At 41.4% G+C, this 14,580-nt stretch overlaps 1 protein-coding gene across 1 annotated transcript in view; it reads right to left on the bottom strand.

Annotated features, from left to right (window-relative positions):
- UBXN4 (UBX domain protein 4) overlaps positions 1–14,580 on the bottom strand; it is a 1,313,764-nt gene that overhangs the window by 1,177,074 nt on the left and 122,110 nt on the right. The window contains exon 2 of the mRNA XM_044074960.1: positions 10,046–10,148. Coding sequence (XP_043930895.1) covers positions 10,046–10,148 — 103 coding nt within the window. The remainder of the gene's footprint in view (positions 1–10,045; positions 10,149–14,580) is intronic.

Here is a 14,580-nt window from a genome sequence, read left to right as displayed (position 1 = left end):
AGGGAATAGTGAAGCTTTCCACTTCTGATGCAAGTAGTTTGAAGTTTGCTTTGGAAAGGTTTTTGACTATGGTTTCTTTGACTGGGGGAGGTGGAGGGGTGAGGATGTCCAGGGTTATCAGTTTGTGGTCGGATATGACCAAGGAGGGAGTGATAACGGGTGTGGTACAATGGGCTATGATCAATGATCAATGCTAATTTTGTCTTCTTTTCATGGACCACTATATCCGGTTTTCTACCATCTATCTTTTGAACTGTTGGCAATGCGTGATCCCATGTGATATAAACATCATTTTCTACGATGCTTTGCGGCTCACATTTCCAGTGCTTTTTAGCCACTTCAGTACCATAATGATTGCACAATCCCCAGTGCAACATTCTTGCCACATTATTATGCCTTTCACTATACAGTCCTTCTGCCATTAGTATGTCACAACCAGCAACAAGGTGTGTGACTGTTTCCAAGTTGGTTTTACAAAACCTACATTTGTCTGTTTCTCCAACATGTTCAATGGATTTTGTAAACCAATATGCACGTAGCCCACTATATCTTGGGCTGCCAATATTACCTTTCATCTCTTGGTTTGAATTTACCTCTCCTTAACTATTCCTGCATTCGTTCCTGATCAACATGAGGTTCTTCCAGAAGTCTTCTATACTTGCAACTATATTTTTGAATTTTTCACATTTCTTGCCTTCTCATCTGATCCTTCACCTTATATTCTTTTTGTTTTTTGGCACGTTCGGTTGCTGCCCGATTTTTGTCTACTTCTGGTATGATTTTCATTCCTCCTTGACGCCGATATGCTTCTGCTAGATTACACAGAGAGGTTATCTTAAATTTATTCTCCTCATATTTCAAAACTTTCACTATGTTTGGGTTTTGTGAGGTCAGCAGACATGTAGAGTTCCACAACTGCAGATCTATACAAGTAATCCATTTCAAAGGAGGTCCATACCTCCTTCGGAACGGGGAACATATCTTATTATGCACTGATTTTTATAAATTATTTGGTGAGCATGAAGCATCCTTCTTGTTTTCTTATCTAATCTATCCAACACATTGTGGGGCCAGTCAATTACTCCAAAACTGTAAGTTAAGATACAACGAGCAAATTGGTTTACAGCCTGTACTGTGGTCCTAGATGTCAACTCTGTTTTCAGGATTAATTTAAGCCTTCTAAAGTATTCCTTACTAAGTTTCTCATTTGTTCAGGTTTTATTTTTGATCCTTCATCAATTCCCAAATATTTGGGTTACTAGTGTAGTGTTGATACTGATGTCTATACCATCACAAGCTGTCCTACATATGCAGTTGTCACTGCCTGTTTCCACTGTGACATTGGCCTCTACAATGAGTATGTCTTTGTCTGAACTTTTGACTGTTTTCCTTTTCAGTCAGCAGGACAGTGGGGGCAGGAATACTTTTGCAAAATCAGTCCCAGATATCTAGAATTTGCAAACTGTATCACCTGTGAAATTTTTTAAGAAATGCAAGTGTAACAGAAAGCACTTGGACACTTGCCAAGATTCTCCCACCCCCAGATGTTGAGGATGAAGAAGTTGTTGATTCTCCACTTTGTCCCCTGATGATCACAGATTTGGGGAAGTACTTTAAGATAAATATGTAAAGAGAGGGATGTCTCACATGAGTCACAACCTCTCCACAAAGGATCCTGTAAGAGGTCTTCTGGCTCCCTAGCCTTCTGCTTGTGTGGTTATTCCTGTTGATAAAATGATATGGCTTGCAGCTGGATCTTCCTGGCAAAACTCTGATGATTTGGCACCTGTCCTGAGGAGATTATAAAAGACCTTCCATCTTCAAAGACTGAACCTTCTGGATTAAGATTCCCAAGCTGGACTTGTGTATTGTTCAAAAATAAACATGAAAAAAAAATGGTCACTTTATTGTAATATGGTTTATGCATATCAAATCTGCATAAAAGATTCCTATCACAACCTATGCTGTCCCTTTAGAATGGACCGTCTTGTAACATTAGGAAACCTACTTCACTAATTTCCTTTAAAAGGCAATTCAATTACTGGGTCGCTTTCAGAGTCTATGACGTTAGAGCACTGACATCTGCATTACTTGATTACATGTTATCCTGAATATAGGGCCTGACATATCCTATGAACCTGTTAGAAAGTGGGGGCAGATGGCACAGAATCATGAAAAGCAAGTGGGCAGCTGCTCAGTATACAGAAAATACAAATACAAGTTTAATTTAATTTGATTCATATAACTCAAGTGAAGTAACTAAAGTGAAAAGCTATGTATTTTACGATCACAAAGTCCACTTTGTATATTAAATACATAATTACAGCAAAATGAAATGTTTATACAAGCTCTGCAAGTGAACTTTACCATTTGCAGCCTCAGGTTCACTGTAAGTATGGACTTGCATTTGATGGGCATTCTGGGGTCTGCAGGTCAAAATGGCATATCCAGTGAACTTCTAAGACACAAGGAATGATGGACTGCACAGCAGTCACCCAAAAGTTTCCTTGGACAATAAATTCATTCAGGCCACTTAAATCAACACACACCTGAAGTATGTTGTCCTACTAAGAACCAAAAAGAACCTAAAGTAATAACCTGATTCTTTCTGGCCTTTTGGAACATCTTATGTATTTCTTTTCTGTATAATGTTTAATACCTCCTTTCTTGTTGCACTCTTCCAACTGGATGCAATGTCTAGCAAGAGGGATAAGGAAGGATATGGAGAAGAATATTACAGCCTCTGGATAGGACAGCCAGCCATGTTTACAATTAGAGACAGACATGGTCCTTCATCTATCTCCAGAATGGAACAGCTGAGCAAGATCTCAGAGATTAGACTGATTCCCCTATAGGGGAACAGTAGAGTACCCCTGCTGCTGTCAAGTGTTTTTGCCACTGGGCTGGTAACCATTCTGAAAGTTACAGCAGCTATGTTGATTCTTTCCAGACTTGTGGATGTTCTGCTGCTGGTGGCCACACAAACTAGAGTTGACATGGGCTTCACTACATCCCAAGAATGGGGCATTATGGTGTTTGGAACTTAAAAACAACATCAACAGAGGTCTTGTTCACTTTCACTATGCTCTCCAGGTCTTTTTTCCAAATAAGAACAACAGATCCATCAAAGGGAGTACTGGTGAAGACTGTCCTTGGAGCACTTGATAAATTCTGCAAGGTACAGACAGTCATAATGGCAAAGAGCTATGCTAGCTCCTGCAGTCCTATCTGAACCATTAGCTGAACTATCACCACATGCAGTATCAGAATAGCAGTAGGTTACAAAAGGTGCTATCAGGGACTGCAATTCTAGCTTAAGCTGCCCATTCAGCAACTTATTCTGTGACAGTCTCATTTTGTCAGCAAGCTCTTGCTGGATTCTTATAATGCAAAAAATTTAAGTTCACCATCCTCCAGAAGAATGCAGAACACTCACAAGTGCACTTCCCAAATCTGTCCACAGCCCTTGATTCCTCATCCAGGAGATGGACAACAGGATTCTGTGGTGTATTATACTTAAGGACAGCTACATTAAGAGTGTACTCTGTCTTGGGAATCTCAATCCAGACAGTTCAGTCTTTTTGTCGGTGGAAGGTCTTTTATAATCTTCTCAGGACAGGTGCCAAAACATCAGAGTTTTCCCAGGAAGATCCAGCTACAAGTCACATAGGTTCATAGGTTGACACTAGGCTATCAGCCCTAGGGCCTATTACAAGCCTAGCCATAACAATTCCCTGGCTATTTCTTCCCACACTATTTACTTCCCTGGACCCCTGTCTAGCAGGGCGACTGACGTGATCCCCGGGATGAATTTCCTTTCTCCCATCCAATCGTCAAGGTTCCTTTTGAAGAGGACCAAAGAGGCACTCTGCTTGACATGCATGGGCAATCTATTCCAGAGTCTGGGGAGTCTCTGGGTCAGGAACCTATCCCTCCAGCATGTTTTGTTTATTGTGATGACAAGGTTTAGCTCCCTGGAGCATGTGGCTCTGAGGGATTGGGATTTCTTTAAGTGTAGCATGTCTAACAGCTCTGGGTTTGACATGGCCTTGTATGTTAAGCAAAGATCGCCTCTGAGTAGACGATATGTGACACAGTATAGCTGAAGTTTTTTAAGGCGGTCAGCGTAGGGCATCTGCTTTAGGCATGTGATTCTCTTAGTGAGGTATTTCTGTGGCCTTTCCAGTTGTTGCAGATGTCTTGAGAGGTACATACCAAACGGGGCATTGTATTCTATAATGGGTCTAATGAGGGATGAGTACCAGTGGGACAATGACCTCCTTTTTTCTGGATGAAAAGCCCTTAGTGATGAGGTGTGCCACATTGAAGGATTTACTGACTGTTGTGGCGATGTGGTTATCGAAGGTGAGACTGCTGCCCACCCGTGTCCCTAAGCCTCTTATCACACTTTTAGTGTTTAGTGTACTGCCACCTATATGGTAATTCACAGATACATGTTTTCCCCAAAGGGAATAACTATACATTTCTTGGCATTGAGCTTGAGCCCATGGCTCTGGCACCAAGCATCTGTTTCTGTAAGGCCCTTTTGTAGAGTATCCACATCATTTGGGGATTCAATAATGGTTCCCAGTTTGCAGTCATCTGCGAACTTTGTTATCCAGAGTCCCTTAGTGTTGGCCTGTACTTCAGAGAAGTAGATGCCAAACAAGAGCGGTCCCAGGACTGAACCCTGAGGTACTCCACTTGTCTCTTGTCTGGAGCTGGATTTGGAGTCGGCTACTTTTACAGTGTGGGTTCTATCAGTAAGCCAGTTAGCAACCCATTGGGTGATGTAGGGATTAATGCCCAGCTTAGTAAGTTTATCTACGATTCCAGAGTGGGGGATGGTGTCAAAGGCCTTGGCAAGGTCTAGATAGGCTGTGTGGACCACCTACCCTCGTCCATGGCTCTGGAGACTGATTCGAAGAAGTCAATCAAGTTCAGGAGACAAGATCGGCCCTTCACAAACCCAAACTGGGTGGGGTCCAGGTTTGAAGGTTGCCAATATCTTTGTTTATAAGTTCCATGATAATACGCTCCATGGCCTTGCAGATAAGGCTTGTCAGACTGATGGGACAGTAGTTTCCAGGATCCAAGGTGGCTCCCCCCTTGTAGAGTGGGATAACTATAGCTGTGCGCCACTCAGTGGGCACGAAAACTGAGGTGAGGCTATGATTAAACATGACACTTAGGTGAGGTGCCAGTTCATATTGTAGTTCATGTAGTACACAGCCCAGGATGTCATCTGGTCCCATGGATGCTGTATTCTTAGCTTTGGAGAGTGCGTTTTTTACCTGTGTGGCTGTTATTACCGGAATTTGGCAATCTTCCAGTATTGAGATGGGCCATTTAGGGGGTGAGAGGGGGGTGAAGCTGGCACTGAATCGATCTGCCAGGATATTGGCAATATCCTTGGGATCAGTATATTTAATGCCATTCTGTTTTAGCTCAGAGCAGATCTGAGCATTGCCATTTAGATTCTTGACATAGTTATAGAATGCCTTGTGGTTGTCTTTGGAATCTTTGGCAATTTTATTTTCGTAACTAGCTTTGGAGGATTTTATGAGGGATCTCAGTTTCTTACTGAGGCTGGTAAAGAAGTTTTTTGCATCCTGGGATTTTCCTCTTTTCTGCAACAGTTTCTTCCTTTTGTTGTACAGTTTGTTTATGGCAGGGGACCACCAGATTGGCTTCTTTTTTTTTGGATGAGAGCATCTTGGTTCTATCTGGGATAGCACGATTTATGTATGAGTTGATGTGCTCGTACAGTGCCTTAGTGTAGGACTCAGCAGTTGAACTTTCAGCTCCCTTCTGCGTGTGTGTCATGAAATTTGTCACTTCTGACTTGAGTAGCATGAAGTTGGCTTTGGAGAAGTTTTTTATGGAGGTTTCCTTACTGGGGGGTGGGGGTGGGATGTGGATGTTAAGGGTGATTAGCTTATGGTCAGACGTGACTAACGAGGGGGTGACCATAGGTGTGGAGCATCGATTTCCCATGTTGGTAATGACCAGGTCTAGGATATTGAAACCCCTGGTGGGACTATGGATTAGTTGATCCAGGGCGTTGGAATTTATGAATTCCAAGAACTGTTGGGCAAAGGTGTTGGTACATGAGTAGCTTTCCCAGTTAATGGCAGGGTAGTTAAAATCACCCAGTATTAGGGTGTTTGGTTCTATCTTAATATTTTCCAGAATGTTTAGAAAGGTGTAGTGAGAATCTTGGGGCATGGTGGGGGATCTGTAGCAAGCTACAATTTGGATTGCAGTCTTACCTAGTGTTAGTTGTAACTGGAGAATTGCAGATGCATTGTGTTGGGCAACTAGCCTGGTGGTGTGAATATCCTTGGTGAATATTGACACTCCTCCACCTTTAGTGTTTCGGTCCTGCTTTGGTGGCTGAAAAGTGTGGTAAGAATTGTACCCTGGTATTGCAGGGGTGCTCTCTGGAGCCTTGAACCAGGTCTCAGTTACTGCACAGATATCGATGTTCTCCATTTTTAGGAGTGCCTCGAGAGAGTGCATTTTGAGGTTTAGACTTCTAGCATTGAGTAGCATTACCTTCAGATTTTGCATGCTTGTACCTGTTACGGTGGTGGTTTTGTCCTTTGAACTTTGCCTAAAAAAGGCACTATAGGGGTGGCAAGATCCTTAGCCAGTAACCTGAATCCCAGGGGCGACAGGTGCAGACCATCTCTGGCAAAGCATCGTGGTCTGTCAATCATGTCGCCCCAGGCAGACAGATACTGGATCCCCTTTGAATGACACCAGAAGCTTAGCCAATTGTTGAAGTCAATCATTTTGTCCTTATATTGTGGTGTCATTCTGGGCGAAGGCAGGATGCTACTCAGGGCTAGGGTCATACCTGCCTGGGCCACATGATCCGAGAGCTCTTCCATGTCTCTTTTCATGTAGTCCAGGGAGGTACGTCTCAAGTCATTCACTCCAACATGGACAATGACAGAGTCATATTTGTACTTGTTGTGGAGTGACTTGAGTGCATGCGTTACGTGGCGGATCCTGGCACCCGACAGGCAGCTGACTGTAATTTTCTCCTTGTTCAACCTGGTGAGAAGGACATCAGTGTGCCGGACTATAGAGTCACCTATGACTGAAGTGTTAGGTACATTGTCTTGCCTTAGGGGCTGTTGCTGGGTGGCACACAGGTGTTGTGAACTATGTGACACTTTGGTTGTGACTGTTGTTTGTTTGCGTTTCAGCTTCAGAGGTCCTTGTTGCTTGGGCAGGTTACAGTTAAGGGCCTCTGCATATGTGGATTTAGTGTTGCTATATGTGGGTGTTGGTGGTGTGGGTTTAGAAGGGCTATGTGTTGCTTGAGGTGTAGTGTGGGTGTTAACCTTCTCCTCTTGACCGTCTAGCACAATCTTGGGTGGAGAGAGCTTTGCTTCCATTTTGGCTATGTAAGTGCATCTCTCACAGGTTGTAGTGTTGGGTGGTAGGAGGAGAGGGTTGTCTGTGTACATGAGGCAATTGCTGCATTGCCGCAGTATGCACAGATTCACCAGGTGGACAGGAGAAATCACCGGAAGCTGACCCTTGGACATGCCTGGTTTGGTGCTTTTTTTTTTTTTGTAAAGTACAGGAGCTGTTTTCCCTTACCTTAGCAAGGTACTTTGCAATTATAGGCTGTTTAGTGCCTACTATTAATTTCTCCTTATTAACAAGGAGAGTTGAGTGCTTGTATCAGTTTAAGGCTTCCTAGTGCTTTCCAGCAGGTATTAGAGAAAGTGCTAGTCAAAGGGATGCTTAAAGGTAAGATGAAAAAAAATGCACACTGCAGTGTGCACATCATTTTATCAACAGGAGTAACCACACAAGCAGAAGGCTAGGGAGCCAGAAGACCTCTTACAGGATCCTTTATGGAGAGGTCGTGACTGGTGTGAGACATCCCTCTCTTTACATCATCTTAAAAGTACTTCCCCAAATCTGTGGTCATCAGAGGGGCAAAGTGGAGAACCAACAACGTTTTCATCCTCAACATCTGGGGTGGGAGAATCTTAGCAAGTGTCCAAGTGTTTTCTGTTATACTTGCATTTCTTAACAGATTTCACAGGTGAGACATTAGACGATGATGAAGTTTGCAAATTCCAGATATCTAGGACTGATTTTGCAAAAGTATTCCTGTCCGCACTGTCCTGCTGACTGAAAAGGAAAACAGTCAAAGGTTAAGACAAAGACATACTCCTTGTAGTGGCCAATATCACAGTGGAAACTGGCAGTGATAACAGCAAATGTAGGACTTCTTATGATGGTATAGACATCAGTGTCAACAGTACACTAGAGACTGACAGCCCTGGCACCTGCCAGCAAAGGCTAAAGTCTGCCAAGGTCAACACTGACTGAATCAGTGCTAAGCCCAACTCTGACAGCCAGATTCCTGACAATGGCAGTGACATACCCATTGACTCCTCCTGGACCCAACTTGAACAACCTCAGCTATAAAGGTTTGAAAGCCAAACCTGCAAGGATTGATATCAACACTGACAAAAGCTGACACAGACAGATCTGAGGATATCAACATCAGTTCCTATTGGTTCAAAACCAGTCTCATCCTGATTGGTGATTTAATTGGAGCCAGTGACAAAATCATAGACATTCTGGCTAAAATAGCCATCAATGAAGAAGTACCTCTGTTTGCCCTGTACCCCAGCAGAACGAGGCAAAAGAAATGTTTTGGTGGACCTTAAAGACTTCCATTATATATTCATAGTCAATCTCTGCAAGTGGAATAAATAATATCCAAAAGACTTTGAAATAGACTGTCTTGAATACAAACTTCCATGCACCTCTGTATTTGACACAGAAGTTAGTCTATCAATTCTGACCAGGTTTACTGGAGATACAGCAGACAACTCTCTGGCAGTTATTTTAGAAACAGCAACAAGAGAATGTACAAAGTCAGATTTTCCTCTGATTTTATTTAACAGGCTGTGAAGACCTACAGAGAAATCTTTCACCTCATCACTCCTAAACTTGTTCATTTTGTCTTTGATCTTTATGACTGAAAGAATCATCCTGAATGGCTACAGGCTCAGTCATTAACCTGAAGCAATGCTTGAGGTCAAAGCTCCATCAGGAGCAAATACAGAGCACTGTACCATTCTAAACAACTTTATTTTGTTTTCTATCTACAACAGTCATGGAAGTAAACAATTTAGAAATATCACAAGCAGTAGAAATTTTCTTTTCATTTAAGCTGTACAGACACTGTTGTGCCCACATTCACATTTTAAATGCATTTGATTCCATTGACAACCTGACCAAACAATAACTGCCCAGTAACAGTAACACAAAATCTGAAAAAACAGAAAATGATCAGAGCAATAACATATATGCACCTGCAAGAGTTAGTGAGGCAAGAAAAACTCCACGGCCTAGGAAAGAGCATTTGAGAGTTGTAAACTCTCAAGGAAAAGATAACGGAGTAGGATGACCTAAACAGTTGACTGGTATGACTAGAAAATACAAGGGGAAAAAAAACTGAGCAGTAAACTTTTTCTCAAAAATAAAACAAATATTCTTTAAGTAATTTGGAACTGCCTATCCAATACAGTAGACAGACACTCAATAAAAGTTATCTAGACAGTAAGAGACTTTGAATGGCATTATGCGTAAAAGGGAAGGGGCTAGCAGTCTGTAAAATCTGAGCTGCTGGGCTCCCTATGGCTTTTCACCTTTAGTCCTGCCAAAAACCTGATCACACATCTCATTTCATGAAAAGAAATATTAAAAGGTACCTCAACATTTCCCTCCGAGTGCAGGATAAAAATCATTAAAATACAATGCCTTAATATCTAAGCAGAAAACCTGGATGAATCTCATTACCTCACACAGTTAGAACGTTTACTATTAAACTGTCTGGCTGGCGTGGACTAATACTACCCCTAACAACATATTAGACTAGGCTACTCGATGCAAAAATTATGCACTTTTTCTTTGCAAACCGAAACATTAAAATATGCAACATTTCTAACATATTTTATCATGTATTACAATCCGAAGCAGTGTTAAGGACTACTAAACTAACCTTCTGGCATCAACTTTTATTGCAACAAAGTTATCTGCCATCACTTCACCAATGCTATCATCTTCCCAGGTTTTTGTCATTTGTGTAGATTGGTCATCATCACCTGAAAAACAAAAAAAGGGACACTTAAAAGACAAATACTCAGTAAAGAACTCTCTTTTTAATTACCTCAGTATCCAACAAAAAGTTTTCATAAAAATGGATAATGTACATCTACATTGGGTCAGGGGGATGCACTCAAACTAAAAGATGCATAACTGCTTACATTAAAATTATGTAGCTGCATTAAATGTCATTGGCAATTTTATTAAAGCAAAATAAAGAAAAAAAAAACACCACAGAAGTTGACATTACTCTAGCAGAATGAGCTTTGGGAATTGCAGGCAGTGTGAGTTCATCTTGGGTCAATCTATATTATGACAGAATTCAATACAATTAAACTCCATGACACTTTAAGAGATTTTTTCTTACTACATCTACCTTTATTTAGCAAATTATAATGCCTGCAAAGAGATTATAATGTAGTAACTACTTACCACAATCAGAAAGATCCACTACCAGTCCTTGAAACTTTGGAACTTGTATCTGAATTCCTTAGCAATTAATGAGAGCATCAATACACAAACTCTCTTAACACACATACTTGAGCGTGTCACACTGCAAGAAAATAAACCAGGCAGTAAAAATAGTAAAAACATTTGCTGCAGAGAGGTAAGCCCTCTAAAACCACAAGCAGAGATCACTGACAGGCAGTAGATGTCCGTCTCACTTCTTCCCTGGGAGGCTACAATATTGGACCATACATAAAATATTACTTTCCAATCTCTCTGATCTTGCTCCTCTGTGAACTGAGCCACAAAACACAAACTACCATCTTCAACTATTACGATCAGGCAACTGTAAAATAGACTCAAGTGAAAATTAGCAACTAAATAAGCCAAAAAGAATACCAGAGGGGGAAAAAAGCCAAACAGATAAACTGACCAATTCAAATTTTAATCCGATGCAACATTTGGCATGAAGTGCGAGTTCATTTGAAACATTAACCTTTTACTGTGAAAAACTATGTACTGAGATTTGAGAGAAAGGACTTGTAGCTTCAGAAATCTTTTTGATAGAACTATAACTTATTAAAGAAAGGGTCTTCAAGAATGGAAACCTTTGGTCCAAAGAATCAGAAGCCTTAGTGTTTGGAAGAGTGAGCTTTTCTACCATTAAAGCTTGGGGGGGGGGGGGGGGGGCAAGCAGGAGGCCTAAGGTAAAACGTGCCATACATGAATTCTTTGCAGAACGTAAGACAGGCTAAAGCACCACAACCCAGACAAGAATCAAAAGTTAAAAACAGCAACCAAATGGACTTTAACAGAAGAACCATTAACTAAAACAAAAGATTTCATGCAAGCATAATAAGATCAGGGGAACAGGAGCTATAAAGGACTCTACTGCTTAGCTTAAGGTTCAAACAGGAAAACCTGAGCCATCTGTCTTGGTATTTTATTTTTTAAATAAAGGACTCTAGTTAGGCCAAATGAAGGAAACTTCCCTCTCTGAAAAGGCATGATGTTTTAGCAATCAATGGAAGTGGTGAAGCTAGGACATCAGTTTTACAGTATGGAAAGTTTAATGGAATTTGTCTGAAGGGTAAGACACCAATCTCTTGAGAATTAACAGAAGCAGTGGCTTGTCTGGCTTCTACACAGGAAATGGACTTAAAAGGAGAAACCAAGCTTGTCTGGGCCAGAAAAGAGCTACAAGAATGACCCAGGTCCTGTTAAGTTTGGCTTTCTGGATAATATCTTTCTCTGAGAAAATGTGGAAAAACATAAAGGAGTCCCCGGTTATCTAGACAGGACTTCCCTGGCCTAATCCCTCAGAGCAGCAGCAGTAGAAAAGAAGCTATGATGTTTGTCATTTGTGGACAATCAAAGAGAATGCATACTCAAGTACCTCACCGGTGAAATACATTTCCTGTCATGCAGCAATTCAGACACCATTCATGAGATCATAAAAAATAATGAAAGTCTCTGTCCACCAAGAAGTTGGCCTCCCCTAGAATGTGCTCTTCTCTTAAAAAAAAGTGGTGCAAATTACTAGCCGATCACCATTACTTCAATGCTTCCCAGTAAAGGGGGTCAAGTGTGTGTGTGTGTGTGTGTGTGTGTGTGTGTATACCTTCCCATTTGCTGATGTACTATAAAAAAGCCATGTCGTTCCAGTGACTTGTGATCACACAAACGTGCGAGCGCACGCAAACTCATGCACATGCATGCACACTCCAGAAAGCAAAGACAAGTGAACTATCCTCATTTCTAAAATACTTACGAGGATGAGACTCCTGAGGTGACCAGACATACTGAACAGTCAGCATGTTTAAATACACCTCCACCTTACAGCAAATACATCTATGGTGACTGGGATCTGAGGTGTCTGAAGCTGAAAACATCTTTCCAAGCGAAGGGTGGTGGGAATCAATCTCTATTTCCAAACTGGAAATGGCAAACAGCCAAGATGTTAGAACACTAGGCCCAAAATTCTCAATGAAGAGCTTTCACGTTAAACCTGGTACAAGGTATCATAAGCACTTACAGTGCCATAAGGCATAAAACTCTTAAGAAATGTCACTGATGGCAAAATGTTTAAAAAAAAAAAAAAAAAAAAAAAAAAAAAAGAGGAAAAAAAAAATCAAAGAAAGGAGAAGTGACTATTTGCTGAAGAAATACCGTCATATCCCAGAGCAGAAAGGTCCAAAAACGAAGTATGCCCATCTTATGAATGTAGTATTCTGAGCGAAAGCAGAGTAGGGCTCTGTGTAGTTTACAAACACTACAAGAGAAATGGAGATTAAGAATGTCCCTTACCTTCTCCTGATCTGTTAAAGATGAAGTAGTAAGGAGAATGTTATCTAGGTAAAGGAACATCTTGACTTCCCGAGTCTCACATGAGGTATTGCACTTGGTGAAAATCTTAATGGGAAGAGATGAGACAAAAAGAAAGTTTTGAACTGAAAATGACTTGGCTCCAAACAAGAAAATGCAGAAATCACCAAAGTTCTTGACTTTCAAATACAGGCAGGTGTCCTGAAATTCCAAAAATTACAACAACGTCAAACTGGGAAGAACAGCCTACACCATGACCATCCAAAAGGTTTAATTTGGATTAAGTCTGTTTAGGCTGCAAAGACTCGAAATAGGCCTAAAGTCCTTTGTCTTCTTTAGCACTGAAAGAGTTCTGAATAATGTCCTAAGCTTTCTACTCTGCTGGGACCTCCTGGATGGCTATTTTCTAAGGAGGTTCATGATCTCCCTTCTTGACACTTAATTCAGAGAGGGTGGAATGTCCAGCAAGGATAGCAATGGGATTTTGGAATGGAAAGAAATGGTATGGTAAAAACTGTAGATATTTCATTTACTTACCTTTCCTTATAAAATCTTTCTCCAAGCCTTCACAAAGAGGGAGAAAAGATCCCAGAATGTTTCAAGAGTGGGAGAGTCAGGCAATGCCTCATTACTGACGCTGTGGAGGTTGACCATGGCCTTCCAGTGATGAGTGAAAAAGCTGCCCTCAGAGCATGTGATTTTGCTGAAATACAGACCAAGGGGACTCTCTCTCTCTAGCACTCTCTTCCTGCTGCTCAACCTCTGTGTTTCACTAACAGGCTGCAGACAGTTTTGCTGTAGCCACACCTTCTGCTGTGTCGTAAATGATGTGTGCCATAACCACCACTGCTCGTGCCAGTAGAGATACAATTTGTCCTTCAGTGCTCCATTTTGCAACTCTTTCCTAGCACATGTTGCAATTCGTATACAAAGTCCCTTTGAAAATATATGCATAAAATAGTTCAATGTCCACAAGGGCAGTGTGGAAAATGTGAACATGTGCTTTCTAAATATGTCCATCACCTTAAGACTCCTGTCTGATGAATGACCAATTGGGCTATAAGGAGGGGGAGCCTTTCACCGGGCTGCTGAACAGAGTTGTAATATCTGGTGTGGAAGCCTATGCCCAAACTGAATATTCCCTTGGGGAGTGGAAAAGCCAATCCACTTCCTTTGCTACAAAATTATGTCTGTATTCTCCACTGCAATTTTATAAGCAACCTTTAAGATTAGACCAAGATTTAGACTGCTTAAGTGGTCTAGGAGGTGAAAGACAGGCCCAACACAGCCTTCTCTGGAGAGACAACATATGGTCAGAATGCCAACTAACCCTTTCTGCTGCATCAGATGTAAATACTCCCCAAAACTGGATCTGCTGGAAGAAAAGAATGACAGCTGATCCATTCCTCCTCAACAAGGTCCTCTATTAGTGAATCTAAATGTGATTCTGTATGTTTGGTTTCATTAAAGTCCAGCTAGGCTTTTAGGGAAAGGATAAGAATTAGAACAGACAAATTCTTTCAACAGATGACAATGAAACAGGATAACTATAGGAAGTCAGGGTAAGGGAACAGACAATGTCTAAGCCTGCCACCAGAGAATCTTCCAGAACCGGAATTTAATATCTTTAAACAGGGAATAATGGAGAGAGCCTGAGGA

This window comes from Protopterus annectens, chromosome 6.part0 (assembly GCF_019279795.1).
Source record: "Protopterus annectens isolate FY-2018-M chromosome 6.part0, PAN1.0, whole genome shotgun sequence".
In the NCBI taxonomy this organism is placed as follows: Eukaryota; Metazoa; Chordata; order Ceratodontiformes; family Protopteridae; genus Protopterus; species Protopterus annectens.
This window is presented reverse-complemented; position numbering and strand designations above follow the sequence as displayed.